We start from the raw sequence: 17,275 nt of genomic DNA, 5'->3' as shown, positions 1-17,275 counted from the left end.
TTGCATGGCTAGTTTAGTAGGTAATCATTGTGTTTACCACTCACATTATAAACACAATATTATCCTTAATCCTCCCTTAATTTCGGTACATTTGTGTAAAATGGAATCCATTTTATTTTTGTCAATTTGTCTTATGTCACATGTCATATGTTACATAAAATTGTTATGTATTTTTAACATATTAAAAATCAACGTATTAATAAAAATACGTCATATACAAAAATCGACTTAGTAATTCATAATTACTTGTACCAAAATATTTTACCAATTTATAAATCACAATAAGTTGTATTTATAATAATTCATTCAAATTCAATTGTTTCCTTAAACAATAATTTCATCTGAGTAATGATACAATTCGATTACTCAGACCGTATCTCATTTTAATCAATTTCAATGAGATACGTAAATATTACTTCCAAAATCGTCCGTCAATTTTAATTAAATTAATTGAATCGTAACGTTATACGATCAATTAATTGATCAATTAAGAGTGTTGCCCTATAGGTATGACCTAGGGGATCAACTGATCACCACCGTCGCACGACAGTAATGTCAAACTCTAGTCAGCCAATCATTACCGATATGTGTGGACCAAATGACATAAATATTACTTCCCAATTGTATTCTTTATAATGAGACTTAAACATGTGATCATCATGATCAACAGTTGTGATCGCATTATTGTCGGAGGACACATATTCCAACACCAACTCCGGGGTGTAGAGCTTGTCTACAATGGTAGCACTTACGGTCCTTCTCAAGTTCATTAGTTGGTGTGGGAACTTGTCCTCTAGGTTCTTGAACTCTTGGTCCTTGTCCTCCATGGTGTTGCATCCTTGGGACAAACCTCCTCTTGTTGGCATAGTTGGAAGTAGAAGGTACAAATGGTCTCTTGCCATGAAAGTTAGAACGGTAAGAGTGAGAAGAGGAGTGGGGCTTGGATTCTTCTTCAATGGCCTTCAAAGAGCTTTCGGCCCAAATAGCATCATCATAAACTTCTACAAAGGTACTTGAGCTTCTTCTCACCATGCTTTCCACCTTAGGATTCAACTTGTTCTTGTAGAAGTAGACACGATCCTCTTCATCTTTCACGAACTTGGAGGCATAATGAGCAAGTTCATTAAACTTGTCGGTGTAAGCTTGAATTGATAGCTTCCCTTGCTTGAATTCCATGAACTCCTTCAACCTTTGTTGCTTGAGCTCCTTAGGGTAGAAGCGGGTTTCCACAAGTGACTTGAAGCGGTTCCAATCGAAGTTGGGGTCTTGAGTAGCGGTAGGACCGGTCAAAGTCCACCACCTATCGGCTTCCTTCACAAGAAAGTGAGAGGCTAACCTCACCTTGTCCTCCTCTCGGGCATCAAAGAGAGAGAAGTTCTTCTCCATATCACGAAACCACTCCGAGAGAGCGACGGGATCCACTTCACCACCATAGGTCCTAGCCTTGTTCCTTGCTAGTTGACTTGCAATCCAAGCATAACTTCCTTGACGGTTAGCTTCATGTGTAGGGGGCGCGGGTTGAGCATTTTGTTGATTAGCAAGCACTTGAGTGAGGGCTTGCATGATAGCATTTTCCACATTGGTTGGTCGCACCATCTTCTTTGCACAAGAGCAAACAAGTTATATCCTATCACAAATCATACACAAAAAGGCTACCAACTTAGGTCGTTAATCCTACCCATCTCTCATTCATTATTCAAGGTCAAGTTGAAATTTAAGTTGGGGTACACGTGTGTGTGTCGGGAGCAATATATGCTCTGATACCAACTGTGACACCCCTCGTTGAGGTAACTAAAAGTAATTAGTAAATCGTGGCGGAAACACGAGATTTTTAAAACTTTTAAGGCTTCTCATGAAGTCCAACGTGAGGCATCACCAACACGATACATAAGTTTAGTGAGTTAATTTAAGTTTACAACACAAGTCTATTTATTGGGGAAAAGATATCCCACGAATTAACATAAGTTCACAAGTAGGTGAGTCTATCAAAGTGATAACTAAATAAGGTCCGAGGTAAGAACTCGCTAGCTCACACGGTCTTCCCCACTTAAGCTTCATCACAAACCTATCATTCATAATAAATATGAAAGCCACAGTCAGTGGGGAGTAACTCAGGGTTCTCCCAGCCACAATATGTCAAAATACAATTAATTAGGAATTTAATTAAACAAACAAGCATAAGAATAGATACTTACGGTAATAAGAAAATCATGATTAGTAAGCATAGGGGAATAGGAATAGAAGTACACAAATGAGAGAAGAATTATTAGGTCAAACTGTCACATATCAACTCGACTCAAATGTAAGACAATTACAAAGTATGGACAAACAAGACTCCCAACATAGACTCCAACCTCCTGGTAGGACGACGATCATAATACGGTTCTAGTCTAAACCTGGCCAGACTCTCGGGATGGACAACACCCGATTCGACATGCGGTGACCCATCCGCATCCAAGACTCGAAACATGGTACACCTAACCGTGACCGGAAAATCGAGTAACCCCAAATCGGAACTTTGTCACCTAACCGTGACCCACGAATCGAAGAGGCGGAAGGATAACTAACCCAATCCGGAAACATGGCACCTAACCGTAACCAATGGTCCGAAAGGGGTAACAAGGAATATCAAGTCATCACACAATGTAAATCGTCACACATAGGTCCAAACGAGAACCACAATGATTTGCATGATCATAACATGAATAAGTCTTAAAGTAACCAATTATCAATAGGGGAGAAGATACATGCATAACTCAATCATTATTAGAAGTCACAAGTAAAATGGAGCAAACAGGGGACTCCCAGCCGGGAGGTGTACCGGCCGCCGGGCCACCGGCTAGGGCAACACTCCAACATTAAAAATCAATAAAAACTTACAGTGCTCTCCCAGCCGGTTGGTGGACCGGCTGCCGGCCCACCGGCTGGGAGTACAAGCTCATTTCCACTTTTTCACAAAACTTACAGTGACTTCCCAACCGGTTGGTGGACCGGCTGCCGGCCCACCGGCTGGGAATACAGGCTTACCAAAATTTCCACCAAAATTTACAGAAACCTCCCAGCCGGTTGGTGAACCGGCTGCCGGTCGACCGGCCGGGAGCACGCATACACGGGTTTGACGCAATTCGACATCCAAACCATTTAAAACCAACAAAAATCGCTTCCCAACAAATGTTTACGTATCCTAGCATGATTCTAACTCGGAAAAACAACATATTTGAGCATATGAATGGGTAGTTTCAGATTCAAGAGGTGAAGTATGAGAATATCATCCAAACATGTGGGAATTGCAAACAAGCATGTTATTCAACATCCCAATTAGCACAATTCATGAAAGATGCAACCTTTAACATTCATATGAGATTATTACTACATAAAACCACACAATTTTAACATAAAAGTCGAGTAACCCATCACCGTTACCTTCTTTGCATTTCAATCTTCTAAAGACTCGTCAATGATGTAGCTATCCTCCTCCGGGTTGTCCAAATTCTCCCCTAAACACGAAAATAAAGATATTAAGTCAAGAACCCATGTTCTTGTAAGATGAAAATTCCGAAATAAGAGAGAAGATAGTGACTTTCTTACTTAGAAAGAAAGGAAATGAGAAAAGGAAGAGAATGGCGCGAAAATGAACGAGATTGGTGAAGAATTGAGTGAGATATGGTGATTTTAGGGTTAGTAAGAAAAGGTTCAACAATGGTGATGTGTTTGTTGGGGAATTTCAGAAATTAGAGGTGAGGGAGATGGAGTTGTGAGGGTTTAGTTGGGGTTTTGTGTAGAGAAAAGAGGGGGAAAAGACCCATGAGTCAAGTTAAGCCCAATAACTCAAAATGAGTCGGTTTCCACTAGACTTTTCGTCTCAAGCCTACTATAACTCAAGACGGAGAATAATATTATTAAAACCTACACTATTATTATCGTTATACGACTATGACGATATTTTATGAAAATAAGCTTTAAATAATAATTATTTAATAAAAATTACTTAAAAGTTTATTTAAAATATAAGGAAAGCGCGTGGTGTTACACTTTACCCATAGCTTGTCCTTTGCTTTGAGATGCCAACTTCTTCCTATCACTTTCTCGGCTATAATGATCAACCATGAAACATGGCTCATGTAAGCGGGGAGCTCTCATTGTCTTGTCAAGGTTAAAAGTGATTGTTTCATCTCCCACTTCAAGTGTGAGTTCTCCATGTTTCACGTCAATCATCGCTCCCGCGGTGTGTAAGAAAGGTCTTCCTAAAATAATAGGAATGTTGGAGTCTTCCTCCATGTCAACAATAAAAAAGTCCACCGGGATGAAGAACTTGCCAATTGTTACCGGCACATCCTCCCATACCCCTAAAGGTGTCTTCGTTGATCGATCCGCCATTTGAAGTGTGATATTAGTGCACTTGAGCTCTCCCATTCCTAGCCTCTTGCACACCGAGTATGGCATGACACTCACACTTGGCCCAAGGTCACATAAAGCTTTGTTGATTGTAGTGTCGCCAATGGTGCATGGAATAGAGAAACTTCCCGGATCCTTGAGTTTTGGAGGTGAAATTCCTTGTAGGATGGCACTACTCACCTTAGTGAACGCAATGGTCTCTAGCTTCCGAATGTATTTCTTCTTTGTAAGAATATCTTTCATGTATTTCGTATAGGCCGGAACATGATTGATTAATTTCGTAAATGGAATTGAGACTTCCAAGTTCTTCACAATCTCCATAAACTTTCCAAGTTGTTCATCAAACTTAGGCTTAGCTTGACGACTTGGAAATGGAAGTATAATCACGATAGGCTCTTTCTCCTTAGCCTTCTCTTTATTCTTCTTTGAAACTTCTTGAATGGTGGGTTTTTCTTCCCTAGAGTTTTCCACAACTCTTTCCTTGTCACTAGCATTAACAACATCTTCATCAATGGGCCTCTTCGGCCCTTCATACCTTGTACCACTCCTCAAATGGATGGCACTTACCGACTCATGTCTTTGGGGATTACCTTGAGGTGGTAATTGCCCCTTTTGTCTTTGAGAACTAGAAGATGCTAATTGAGACATTTGGGTTTCCAACATCTTCGTGTGAGCTAGTATGTTGTTGATGGTGATGTCTTTTGCTTGGCTATCCTTTTGCATTTGAGTGAAAAATTCTTGTTAGTTCTTTTGCATTTAGATGACCTCTTTTTGAACATCAAAACCTTAGTCATTTGTTTGATTGTATGGAGGTTAATTTTGATAACTTTGGTTTTGATTGTAAAAGGGTCTTTGAGCTTGGTTTCTCATTGGAGGTGGGGTGTATGTTGTTTGAGGGTTTTGAATATTTTGGCTTTTGTATGAAAGGTTTGGATGGAATTTGGTGTTTCATTGTAATAGTTGGAATAAGGGGTGCCACTCTTATATGCTTGGAAATCATTCACTTATTCACTTGTTCCCCTACATTCACTTTGGTCATGTCCCAAAGTTCCACAACTCTCACATACTCCACTTGGAATTGATGATGATGCTACCATAGCATTAACATGTTGCTTAGGTGATTTGGAGACTTCTTCAAGTTTAGCCATGACCTTCTCAAACTTCAAATTAATGGTGTCAATATGAGCACTAAGTTGAGCACCCAATTGAGTAATGGAGTCCACCTCATGGTTTCCTCCTCTAGTAGCCTTCCGAGGTCTACTATATTGTGAGTTATGGACCGCCATTTCTTCAATTTTGTTCCATGTTTGATTGTCATCAACTTCGGTAAACATACCATTTGATCTCATATTGAGAATGTTTCGGGAGTCTTCATATAGACCATTCCAAAATTGTTGTACAAGGAACCACTCGCTAAGTCTATGGTGTGGACAAGATCGACAAGTGTCCTTGAATATCTCCTATGCTTTATACAAAGATTCCTCATCCCTTTGTTTGAACCCGGTGATTTGGGCTCTCAACATGTTAGTCTTTTCCGGAGGATAGAATTTTTTTGTAGAAAGCAAGTGCCAATATCTTCCAAGAATCAATACCAAGAGTAGCCTTATCTAGGCTCTTCAACCATTGTTTCGCGGGACCAATCAAAGAAAAAGGAAATAAGACCCATCGGATTTGGTCTTGAGTAACTCCTGTTTGAGAAATCGCATCACAATAGTCACAAAAAGTCTCCATATGAGAATGAGGGTCTTCACTAGGCATCCCCCCAAATTGACTTCTCACAACTAATTGTATGAATGCGGATTTGGTAATGAAATTACCGGTTAAATGTTGTGGTGTAGGAGTACCATTTGGTAGGTTCTCCTCGGTTGGTACGGAATGTGATGAAAATTTAGGCATTGTGGGTTGATTTTGTGGTTGGTTTTGTATTGGGTTATCCTCTCCTTCTCTTGCAAAAGGGTTGATGAACTCAATATTATTTGGTTGAATGTCCACAATCTCACCAATACCTCTCAAAGTATTTCTAGCAAGTCTTCTATTGTTGGTCAAGGTCCTTTCAATTTCAAGATCAATGGGTAACAAGTTACTTTGTGATCTCCTAGACATGCAAAATATCAAACAACTCGAAAACAATTAGAACAAACCTTGAGGAGATTGACTTCCCCAAGGTAAAGAAAGACACAACTAAAAACAATTAAAGAAAATCAAATCAAGTTAACACCGTCCCCGGCAACGGCGCAATTTTTGTTCGTGGTTAAACTCGTCGTTAAAAGTCACCTAACCAAAACAATATTTATAACTTTACAAACTACTCTTAGTAAAGAGGCAAGTAAAGGTCGGATCTGTTGGGAAATGTGTCCTCAACAATGGTGCGATCACATGATTTAAATATCATTATTAAATCTCATTACAAGAATACGGAAGGGATGATACATATATATATATATAGTCAACTGGTCCACACTTATCGGTAATGATTGACTGGCTAGAGTTTGACATTACTGTCGTGCGACGGTGGTGATCAGTTGATCCCTTGAGGTCACACCTAAAGGACGATTCCCTTAATTGAAAAGGTTAATTAATTGTATACCGATACAGATTAATTAATTCCTTAAAATTGAACAATTCAATTTGTGAGAGAGAATATTGATATCTTATTGTAATGGGATTAAATAAGATTTATTTTAGTAAATAAAATGCTTTATTACTAAAATTGTTTATTGTTTGAGAAACAATAAAGATAAGAATGAATGGTTGATTATAATTACAAGATATTGTGAATTATAATAATATGACCCATTTTATTTATGTGATCAAGTATCACTAGTCAATTTGTTGAATGTAATTTAATTAATTTATAAAATGATATTTATGTGATAAATATGCATTTAATTAATTAGTAACATGTATCATACTACATGTGACATATTGTGTGACAAATGACAAATTGACAAAAATAAAATGGTAGTCCATTTTATAAAGATGGACCGAAATAAGAGTGTAAAAGGAGTTAGTGGGTGAATTATTTTATGAGATAAAATAAGCTAATGATCACTAACCTACTACTAGCCTTACAAGCCTAAGGTATAGAAAAGAACAAAAAGAAAAGTGAAGGACCAATATTGGTCCCTTTTGCCTCACCCAAACCGTGTGGCCTCTCTACTAATGAGAGGGCTTTTGTTCTTTTATTATTATCACACTCTACCATTCAAAACACATGCAAAAGTTCATGAATTATTTTTCTCTTTAATCTTCATCAAAAAGGATGAATTTTTGATTCAAATTTGTTCAAAAGATTACTAAAATTATCAATGTAATATATGAGTGTTAGTAATCAATTTTAAGGTAAACTACTAAACTAATATCTAGTTAATATTATTTAGTGGGGATAAGGGATAGTCTTGGGTGCAATCAAGAGGAGAATCTCTACTTTGGGATTTTGAATGTTCATCCATTATTGGAAAGCTCAAGAACTAACAAGAAGGAGATCTTGTTGGTGCCCATATGATGACCGAAATTTATTTGGTGAGAAATTGATTTTCTTATCTCTTTTTGTTTTAGTTTGCATGCATAAGATCTAGAATTTATTTTATGACAATGAGATATAGATTTCCAACAAGCGGTATCAAGAGCACAAGGTTGTTTGCATGCAAATCGGTTATTGTTTTTCCGAGTTATATGATTAACAAACAAAACTTATAAATTTGTGTTTATTATGAAATATCACGAAATTTATTATGCATGTTAAAGTTTCTGGTCCTAAAATGTTTTAGGATATTTTGGTTTAATTTATGGATTTAATTGTTCATTTTATATAATATTGACATTAAAATGTGATTTTTATGATAAAAATGTCATTTTTGGACGAAAATTAGCTAAAATTCGAATTTTCCAGTGGTTTTTGGATATATTTTCACATATATTATTTTTAGTTGATCTGGAAATTTTCATAATTTTATGAGTTCTTATGCTCGAAATATGGATTTTTCATGTTAAAAATCGAATTTAAATGATAAATAGGTTAATATGAGAAATATTTCGAATCTGGTCATAGAAATTTAGTATGTTGTCACATGCAATTTTACAAGATGTGTGTAAAATAATAGGCTATAATGAAGTCTTCATGCATGATTTATGGATTTTTGATGAAAAATAGCATAAATAGTGACTTAATTAGTGAATAATTGCTAAAACATACTTCATGACTAAGGAAAAACGTCACATGTTGAATTTTATTATCTTTTTCAGATCTAAAATTGAAAAGTTGATGAATATAATTTTTCTCATGTTTTTATGATTTTTATTGATAAATCCGATAAACCGCAACATAGTTTTTCCGATAAATTTTCGAAATTTTTAACCTAAGTTTTTGAACATTATGAGTGTCATGGTATTTTTCCAGAATGTTCATGAGTTTAAATTTCAAATTTTGAATTTATTTGGAATTTTTGTGATTTATTTGAAGTTTATAGCATTTTATTGTAAATTTTGAGTCCTTTTATGAACAATATTAAGAAATATGAGTTAATTATGGTCAAATGGTTAGTGAAGACTAATTTTGAGTCCTAAGAAGTTAGGGTAATTAACTTGTGCATAAATATGATTTTATGTAATTTATTGTGATTTTATAAAGTTGAATCACGCAAATCCATAAAAACCGTTTAATATACGATATTGGCTCCTTAAAGGCGATTTAGCATAAAATTGGGCATGTTCATACATATTATAATGCTGCATTTTATTTATGATTGTCATAATTTTATTTTATGTAATTCTTGAATTATGTAATTTTACTTAGTATGGCCTTAGTTTTTAATTGGTATTACCCGAAATGTATGGGAATATCGATTCGGTTGTAATTTATTGTGATCTCGTATCACCGTTTTGTAATTTAATAGATTTATTTTTATTTTAATTACAAATGTATAATAGGAAATTATGTAATTTATTTATTCCGGAGTTCCTTGAAGACGGTGTCACAAAAGATGGCGATACATAAAGACGGTGTTACCTCGAGATGCGTGCCTCAACCGAAGTTCAAGGGACCAATGGAGTTGGTTTCCGAATATGTAATAGTTAAATAGTTTTTCTATTTTAGGAAGGCCATACTAGGATTTATTTTTATGCTTTGCATTTTATTTATATGTTGCATGCATCGCTAAATCGCCATAACTAAAACATGCATTATCATATAATCGAGTTTATCGACCGTGTCAATTAGAATTATCGTAGTTCACCGCTTTAGTTCACTTAAAACGTGATAGATAATAAATTGACATGACCTCTCGCTAAAATTAAACAATTGAGACATAGCCTTACCAAAAAGTAAAAACCATGAAAACCTATTTCATGAGGGAGTGCACTCGGCCATCCCGGGGTACAAACCTTGTTACGTAGGGGAAGTGGGTGATAAATGTCTATCCACCGAATTCGTGTTGATGAGGGTTTCATCGGCTATCCCGTGCCCAAGTTGATGTGGATTTGGATTATGGACACATTTATTCGAAATTTGGATTGAGCTCAACGGAAGTATTCGTGACCGTAGTCGCATGTGTTCCGGGCTATAGATAAATATTAGAGTAATTTTATCGACCGAGAATTCTAAAAGTAGAATCGATTAAAGAGTTAGTCCACCGAGTTATATTGATAAGGGTTCCATCGGCTATCCCGTGCCCAAGTTAATATGAATTTGGATCTCGGAATCATTTATCATAGTTGGGTAGAGGTCACTATGTAAATGCTTTACTTGTTATTTACAAGTATTAATAAAACGATAAATGTTGAGTTTTCCACTATTCCGTTATCATATTGTTCTATTTTATACGATATCATTTCGTTTTTGATTCAAAACTCCATTAAAACATCGTAACTAAAGACAAATTTGAATTTTGCTTCTAAAAACCTCAAACGAACCATTGCTAAGGATCTCTTGTAAAGAGTATAGATTAAAGTTATTCATTATCAAACAGGTTTTTGATTCTTGACTAACACTTCTACTTACAATGGATTATGTTTCATATACTTAATTGAATTAAGTACCTTGAAGCGATAAATTGTTTTGGTGATTAGATTTTCAGAATTCGTAATTGACCAAAATAACGCAACCACTTCAATGAAATTTTTAAGACTAAAACGAACAAGTGAAGAGTAATCTTCATGAATTCAATTTTGCTTCTCAAAGCAAAGACTCATTGAAATGAGTGGGAGCATTCTCTTAAATCGTTAAGATGAGGACGAGGTTCAAGAAGTAAAGATAATAATGGGATTGATACAAGGTAATGTTAAAAGTAAAGTCATTGAGAAATGACGATACTAAACCTATCAATCCCGACCGATAAAGTTTCCATTGTCTTAAATGTTGGACACAAGAAAAGAAACTACCCCAAATTATTGAAGAATCAACAAGTTAGTTGTGGGACATCTAATGGGACCTTCTTCTTTAAATGTTTATTTGATTAAACATAAATTTTGCTAGTACCACTTCGTCAATATTAGAAACCAGTGGAGGTTTTAATCATTGTATTCGACACATAAGATGATTAGAATATGACGACTAGCAACAATAATGTCGAGAGATAGAGTAATTGTATACTCAATCTAGTTTTTGGATTTAAAGTTGTACTTAATTGTGACTATTAAGTGCATAAACTTTAAATAAGAATATAAACTTGTTAAAATACAAAAGAGGTTTTCACTTTTGTGACCCTATACACCACGATTTGATGTATGGCTAGCCCATTATCAAGGTGATTATATTCTAAACCAAACTAGAATGATATATCATGTAGATGATGTAAGATTCAAATTGGTAACCCAAGATTAAACCTTAAATTTTGGAATGATGAACGCAAAGAGTTCTCGAGTACTCTTGAAACCATTAGATTGTTAATGGTATATGCATATCTTGTATTCAAAGCAAGATGTCTCGTGCCTTTTGGTTGAAAAGGTGATCGAGGTTGTAAATCATCGATCCAAAATAGGTTGATCATTTTCTTTTACCAATGATTTAAGTTGACGCTAATATGTTCACTTAATAAGGTAAATAGAAAAATCTTTGAAGAAGTTTAAAGAGTTCAAGGAATCACGATTTAGTCGTGATGGGATTATCAAAGTGAATACTTTGATATAAGCCAAAGGAAATGTGATATAGTATCACAAGTTAATCTCTCTTAGCACGCATTATGGAATAATGTGTGGTTGGATAAGAAATCAAACGTTATTCGATATGGTTTGGACTTCAATCAAGTTACTTTGAGTTACTTGATCCTTTTGGGGATTTTATCATTTTTGTCTAAATTATTTTTCCACTAAATCGAATCATATGAGATATGAAATGGTAAGGGTACCATGTTTGTAAGTTTTCACAAGAAACAAATGCTCATTTTTCCCTTTTCAATTATCACGAGTACGACGGGTTTGCGGCTCGTGAAGCTGTCTTTCTAAAATACAAGTTTATTTCTAGAAGACAGAGTGGGAGAAATTATTCAAGAGCCACAAAGAATGCCACAGAGAATGTTATGTCGCAAGAAACTGGTCTTTCTTGGCTACATGAGACGTTTTGTGTAAGACATTTTTTTTTTTGGTGAAATGTGAGAATATATTAAAATCAAAAAAGTCTAATTACAAGAGGATATCATGCAACAGTAAACATCAAAAAGCCTTAGCTAACCAAGACAAATATGCATACACATTCTTTTGGCTACACATGCTGCTAGCACACTCCTAGGACACCCCATTTTGCCAGCCATTTCTGCTCAGTACTCGAAATAGGCTTCGTGAGCTTCCTTCTGATTCTACTCTTGACCTCCTCAATGATATGTTCAGCTACTTTCTCTGGTTTAAGCAATACTTGTTTCATTCTGGCACTATTCCTTTGCATCCAAACCTGATAATAACATGCAGTTATCATCAGGAATTGAACTTTCTGCTTCAGGCTTCCTTTAGATGACAACATACCCATGCTCCTGTTAGTCTGCAGTGGGAATCCACACCAGTTCTCCATCTGGTGTATTACCTTCTGACTGTATCTGCAATCAAAAAATAGGTGTTCCTGTGTTTCAACATCATTGCCACAGATCAAGCAGCAATCATCTGTACAGTATCCTATTTTGCATAGTTTTTCCTTCACATTCAAACCATTATTCATGATGATCCAAGCAATAATGGTATGTTTGGGTATGTTCCATTTGTTCCAAACCAGAGGCACCCAATCTTGCTTAGGCTGTTGAACCCTAAGCCAATCATATCCACTTCTTATGGAATACCCTTTAGCATCAGCAGTCCACTGTCCATCAGAGTATCCATTTTTCATCATTTCCTTGACTTTGCATATGTTCTTCCAAGACCAAGCAGCATCAGCAGGAGGGACATACTCATGCCAATCCCTTCCTTTTAAATATACTTGATTGACCCATCTAATCCACAGTCTATAAGCCTTCCCATAAATCCAGTCCACCAATTTGGCCACTGTTGCATAATTCCATAACTGTGCTTTCTTAATTCCCAGACCTCCCTCTTCTTTAGGCAGTGTAACCTTATCCCAAGCAATAAGTGGGACTCTGTGATACTCAGCATTGCCATCCCATAAGTAATTTCTGCAGATACCCTCAATTCTCTTGATAATGCTTTTTGGTAACAGAAATATGCTTGCCCAATATGAGTAGAGAGTATTAAGAACTGAATTGATGAGTACTAGTCTACCTGCATAGGAGAGTTTCCTTGCCCCAAGGCTCCTAATTCTTCCTACCATCTTCTCTGCTATAGTATTGCATTCAGTCTTAGTCAGTCTGCCTGCTTTGATAGGGACTCCAAGATATCTAAATGACATAGCACCCTCCACAAACCCTGTAGCCTGTTGTATATCCTCTTTAAGCTGTTGCCCAACTCCATTGTAATAGACCTCAGATTTAGAGCTGTTCATAGACAAGCCAGAAGCTCTAGAAAAGGATGAGAAAGCCCTGAGTAACAGCATTATAGAAGCAGCATTGCCCTTACAGAACATTAACAGGTCATCTGCAAACATCAGGTGATTCAATTTGGATGCCTTACAAAGAGGATGGTATTGGAAAGGCCATCTAGCCACAACATAATTAATCATTCTGGTAAGGTAATCCATGCAGATGGTAAAAATAAGAGGAGAGATAGGGTCCCCTTGCCTCAACCCTCTTTTGCCTTTAAAATACCCAAAACTACCACCATTGAGACACAGAGAGAAGGATGTGGATCTTATGCAAGTCATAACTTTATGAGTAAAATCAGAAGGAAATTTCAGGCCCTGAAATAATTGTTCAACAAAATCCCACTCCACTGTGTCATAAGCTTTCTGGAGGTCAATTTTAAACAAACATCTTGGTGACACAGCATTCCTGTTATACATCTTGACAATGTCCTGACAAATAAGTACATTCTCTATAATAGATCTTCCTTTAATAAAGGCTCCTTGATTGTCACTTATGAGATCAGGCAAGACTTGTGACAGCCTATTACATAGTAATTTAGATATTACCTTGTAAATCATATTACAACATGCAATAGGTCTAAATTGTTTGACAGTGGTTGGCCTCTCACATTTTGGTATGAGAGTAATGTTAGTAGCATTTATCTGGTTTAGAAGCTTACCAGTGGAGAAGAAATCTTTGATAGCATCACACACATCTTCTCCTATAACACCCCAACTGTCCTTGAAAAATGCACTTGTGTATCCATCAGGCCATGGAGACTTGTCAATTGGTGTGTCAAAGAAGATTTTTTTTGATTTCAGCATTAGTGACAGGTGCATTTAACAACAGTACATGGTCCTGAGTACAGAATTTCCCCTCATTTAGAACACATTGTCTCACATGTTCAGTAGGTTTATTGCTGCCTAGGAGGGTTTGATAGTAGTCAAGAAAGGCATTTTGGATGGTCTGGCTCTCAGTACATACATTACCATATTGATCTTCAATCTAGATCACCTTATTCATACTAATTCTCTTCTTTATGGCCCCATGAAAGTATGCAGTATTACTGTCACCCTCTTCTAGCCATTGGGACTTGGCTTTCTGACTCAGGAAGCTGTCTCTTGCTACACTCAGCTTCTTAAGATCAGCAGCAGCCTGAGATTCCTTCTGCATCAGTTCAGTATTGTGAATATCAGTGGCTAACTGTTTCTGCAGATCCTGGAGTCTGGTTTCAGCTATCAGAGTGTTGTTAACAATATCAGGATAACAACTCCTATTCAGTGCCTTCAAAGCAGGTTTAAGAGCTTTCAATTTCTTAATGACAGCAAACATTTTATGCCCTGGGTAGTTTTTGTTCCATTGTTCAGTAACTGTGGGTATAAAATCATCTGCTTTGCCCCACATATTGTAGTACTTAAAACTAGCTCTCCTGCCACCCCTATCTCATAGTTGCCCACAGTACAAGGGCAATGGTCAAATAATCCCTCTGGGTGGAAGTGTGCCATCATATTAGGGAACTGATTCATCCACTCCTGATTAACCATGAACCTGTCCAACCGACTAAACACTCTTGTAAGTGGTTCCTGTTTATTGGTCCATGTGTAATAAGCCCCAGTAGCAGCAATATCAGTGACACCACAGGTAGCAATACAGTCCAGAAATTCATCCATATCAGCCTGTCTGGTGTTAGCACCCAGTCTTTCATTAGGATCAATAACAATGTTAAAATCTCCTGCCAAAGCCCAAGCCCAAGCCCCACTGCATTGACCTGCAATAATTTCGAACTTCTGCCATAGGTCTCTTCTTCCAATACCATCATTATAAGCATACACCATTGTGAACCAAAACTGTTGCTGAGATATCCTAGTAGTTACTCTTGTATGGATAAATTGTGCATCATATTGACACACCATGACATCAAAGAGATTAGGTTTCCAGAGAATCCATACACGTCCTCCTTTATGCAGACTACTATTAGTTGTGACACACCATCCATCTAACATAGTGCTAGAGATGTTACTCACATTCTTTGCATTTATTTTGGTCTCAACTAATCCAAACAGACCAATATCTTTATTATGTATAAACCATTTCACCGTTTTTTGTTTATTTACATTATTCAATCCACGAACATTCCAAAATCCTATGTTATTCATTAATAATGTTGGAATGAGGGGTTACCTTTTGGCCAATGCCAACTTTTGGAATTACTTCACCTTCCACAGCAGCTCTGTAGGAACCAGTCTTATGGGGAGTTGTTGGTGTGGATGTGTGACTGATAGCAATACGTGCAGGAGAAGAACAAGGGGTACATTCAGGAGATTTCACCTGCTCTGTATTGGGTTGTACAGTGGTCTGAACAGCTACAGTCTTTGGCTTCCAGACTTGCTGTACTGGTTTAGGCACTTGCTTATTTGTTGCAGGTTTCCTGCAAGTATTCATTTCATGCCCTATTCCTTTACATTTGGTACACACTGATGGTTTCCATTCATATTCAATCCCCACATAAATCATCTTGCCAGACTCATCTAAAAATCTCACCTTAGAGGGGAATGTTTGACCAACATGAAGCTCAATCATAACACGTGCAAAACCCAGTCTGGTTTTGTCCACTGTAGCTTGATCCGCCTTCTGGAATTTGCATACCAGGCCTGCTATGGCAGGCAAACATTTACCCCAGAATTTGAGGGGTAAATCATGAATCCTTATCCATGCAGGCACCTTTTTGACGTCCTCCTTCATTAACTCAACATTTACATCCCGGGGCCGAATTATCAGGGGCTTGTTATCAAACATAAAGTGACCTGCCTGCAATATGGCTTCCCTATCCTTGCTATGCTTGAATCGTACTAGAAATATCCCATTTGGCATAAAGGATATCCTGTCTACATTGTGCTGCTGCCATATTCGATGAATAAAGCCTTGCAAAACCTCCCATGGAGGATTTGCTCCTAGAACAAAGCAGTACACTGCATTGTTCCAGAATTCAATTTCTTCTTTTGTGTCTTCTGTGGTGAACTGCAAGATATTTTCAGTATTCTCTTCTTCCTCAGAAACCACGACACGCTTTCTTCCTCTTTGTGTGACCCATGCATTATTTTCAATATCTGTATCTGTCACATCTTCTACTATTACTTCCTCAACCGGTTGATTATCATCAACCTCATCAAACTGTAATCCAGGGACACCATTAATTTCCTGCATAGTTTTTGTTTTTATCACATCTTCCTCTTGTGGTCCCGTTTTCTTCGTTTTCTCCTTACTATTAGTACTTTTCCTTGCTGATTTCATCTTTTGAAGCCTACTAGAATGCTTATGCTTTGTCTTGCTAGATGAATTATGTGCCATTGTTGAGAAATCAAGCTGAAAAGTACGTGAAAAGTAGGCTGCGTAGGGTTTTTTCTTTAGGGTTCATAATCACCTCCTTTAGGGGTTTTTTTTTTGAATTTTTGTGTAAGACATTGTTTCTTCAAAACCTAGGAGGTTAAATTCGTCACTTGTTAAAAATGATGAATTTATGCTACTTTTAAGAAAGTAAAGAGCTTATAACTTACAAAAGAAATTGTTTGATTCAAGTTGATTACTTCTAGAAAGTAATGAACATATGACTTACATAAGAGTGTTTAAGTCACAACTCAATACAAGGCTTAGAGCCATGAAAATCCGAATCAAAAGGGCTTGATTAGTGACAAAGGGTTTTGCACTAATAAAGAGAGATTTCAAAGCAAGATTGGTTGCAAATGGTTTTGCACTAATTGAAATGCTTAAGTCTATTTGGATCTTCTTAGGGATTGTATTTCATTATGAGGATACGCATACAGCATGTGAATCCAAAACCCACTTCTTCAAAAGAAGGAATGTATTCAATACATGTCATGAGTTTTATAGATTCTTGCAATCCTAAGATAATGTGCAACTTAAGAGATGGTCTTAAGTAGGACATC

General features: G+C 36.7%; 1 protein-coding gene and 1 non-coding gene across 2 annotated transcripts; one reads left to right on the top strand and one right to left on the bottom strand.

Annotated features, from left to right (window-relative positions):
• The first annotated feature begins 5,810 nt into the window (after positions 1 to 5,810).
• LOC141588942 (small nucleolar RNA R71) lies at positions 5,811 to 5,918 on the top strand. The gene has a single exon (XR_012519907.1). It is a non-coding gene; the product is annotated as a small nucleolar RNA R71 (small nucleolar RNA).
• An 8,418-nt stretch (positions 5,919 to 14,336) lies between these two features.
• On the bottom strand, positions 14,337 to 15,334 carry LOC141588125 (uncharacterized). The gene is made up of 2 exons (XM_074409580.1): positions 14,880 to 15,334; positions 14,337 to 14,769 (listed from the first exon to the last, which is right to left on the bottom strand). The coding sequence occupies exons 1-2, from the start codon at positions 15,332 to 15,334 to the stop codon at positions 14,337 to 14,339; spliced, it is 888 nt and encodes a 295-aa protein (XP_074265681.1).
• Between the last annotated feature and the right edge of the window lie 1,941 nt (positions 15,335 to 17,275).

The sequence above is a fragment of the Silene latifolia genome, chromosome 6 (assembly GCF_048544455.1).
Source record: "Silene latifolia isolate original U9 population chromosome 6, ASM4854445v1, whole genome shotgun sequence".
Taxonomy (NCBI): Eukaryota; Viridiplantae; Streptophyta; class Magnoliopsida; order Caryophyllales; family Caryophyllaceae; genus Silene; species Silene latifolia.
The sequence above is the reverse complement of the archived record's forward strand: the minus strand, read 5'-3'. Positions and strand labels throughout refer to the sequence as shown.

Excerpts from the sequence above, each read along its gene's own strand:
- LOC141588125 (XM_074409580.1), bottom strand. The coding sequence starts at position 15,334 with ATGTTAGATGGATGGTGTGTCACAACTAATAGTAGTCTGCATAAAGGA. Across the intron at positions 14,770-14,879 it reads GTGTTTAGTCGGTTGGACAG|GGGTGGCAGGAGAGCTAGTT; the intron begins GTTCATGGTTAA and ends ACTATGAGATAG.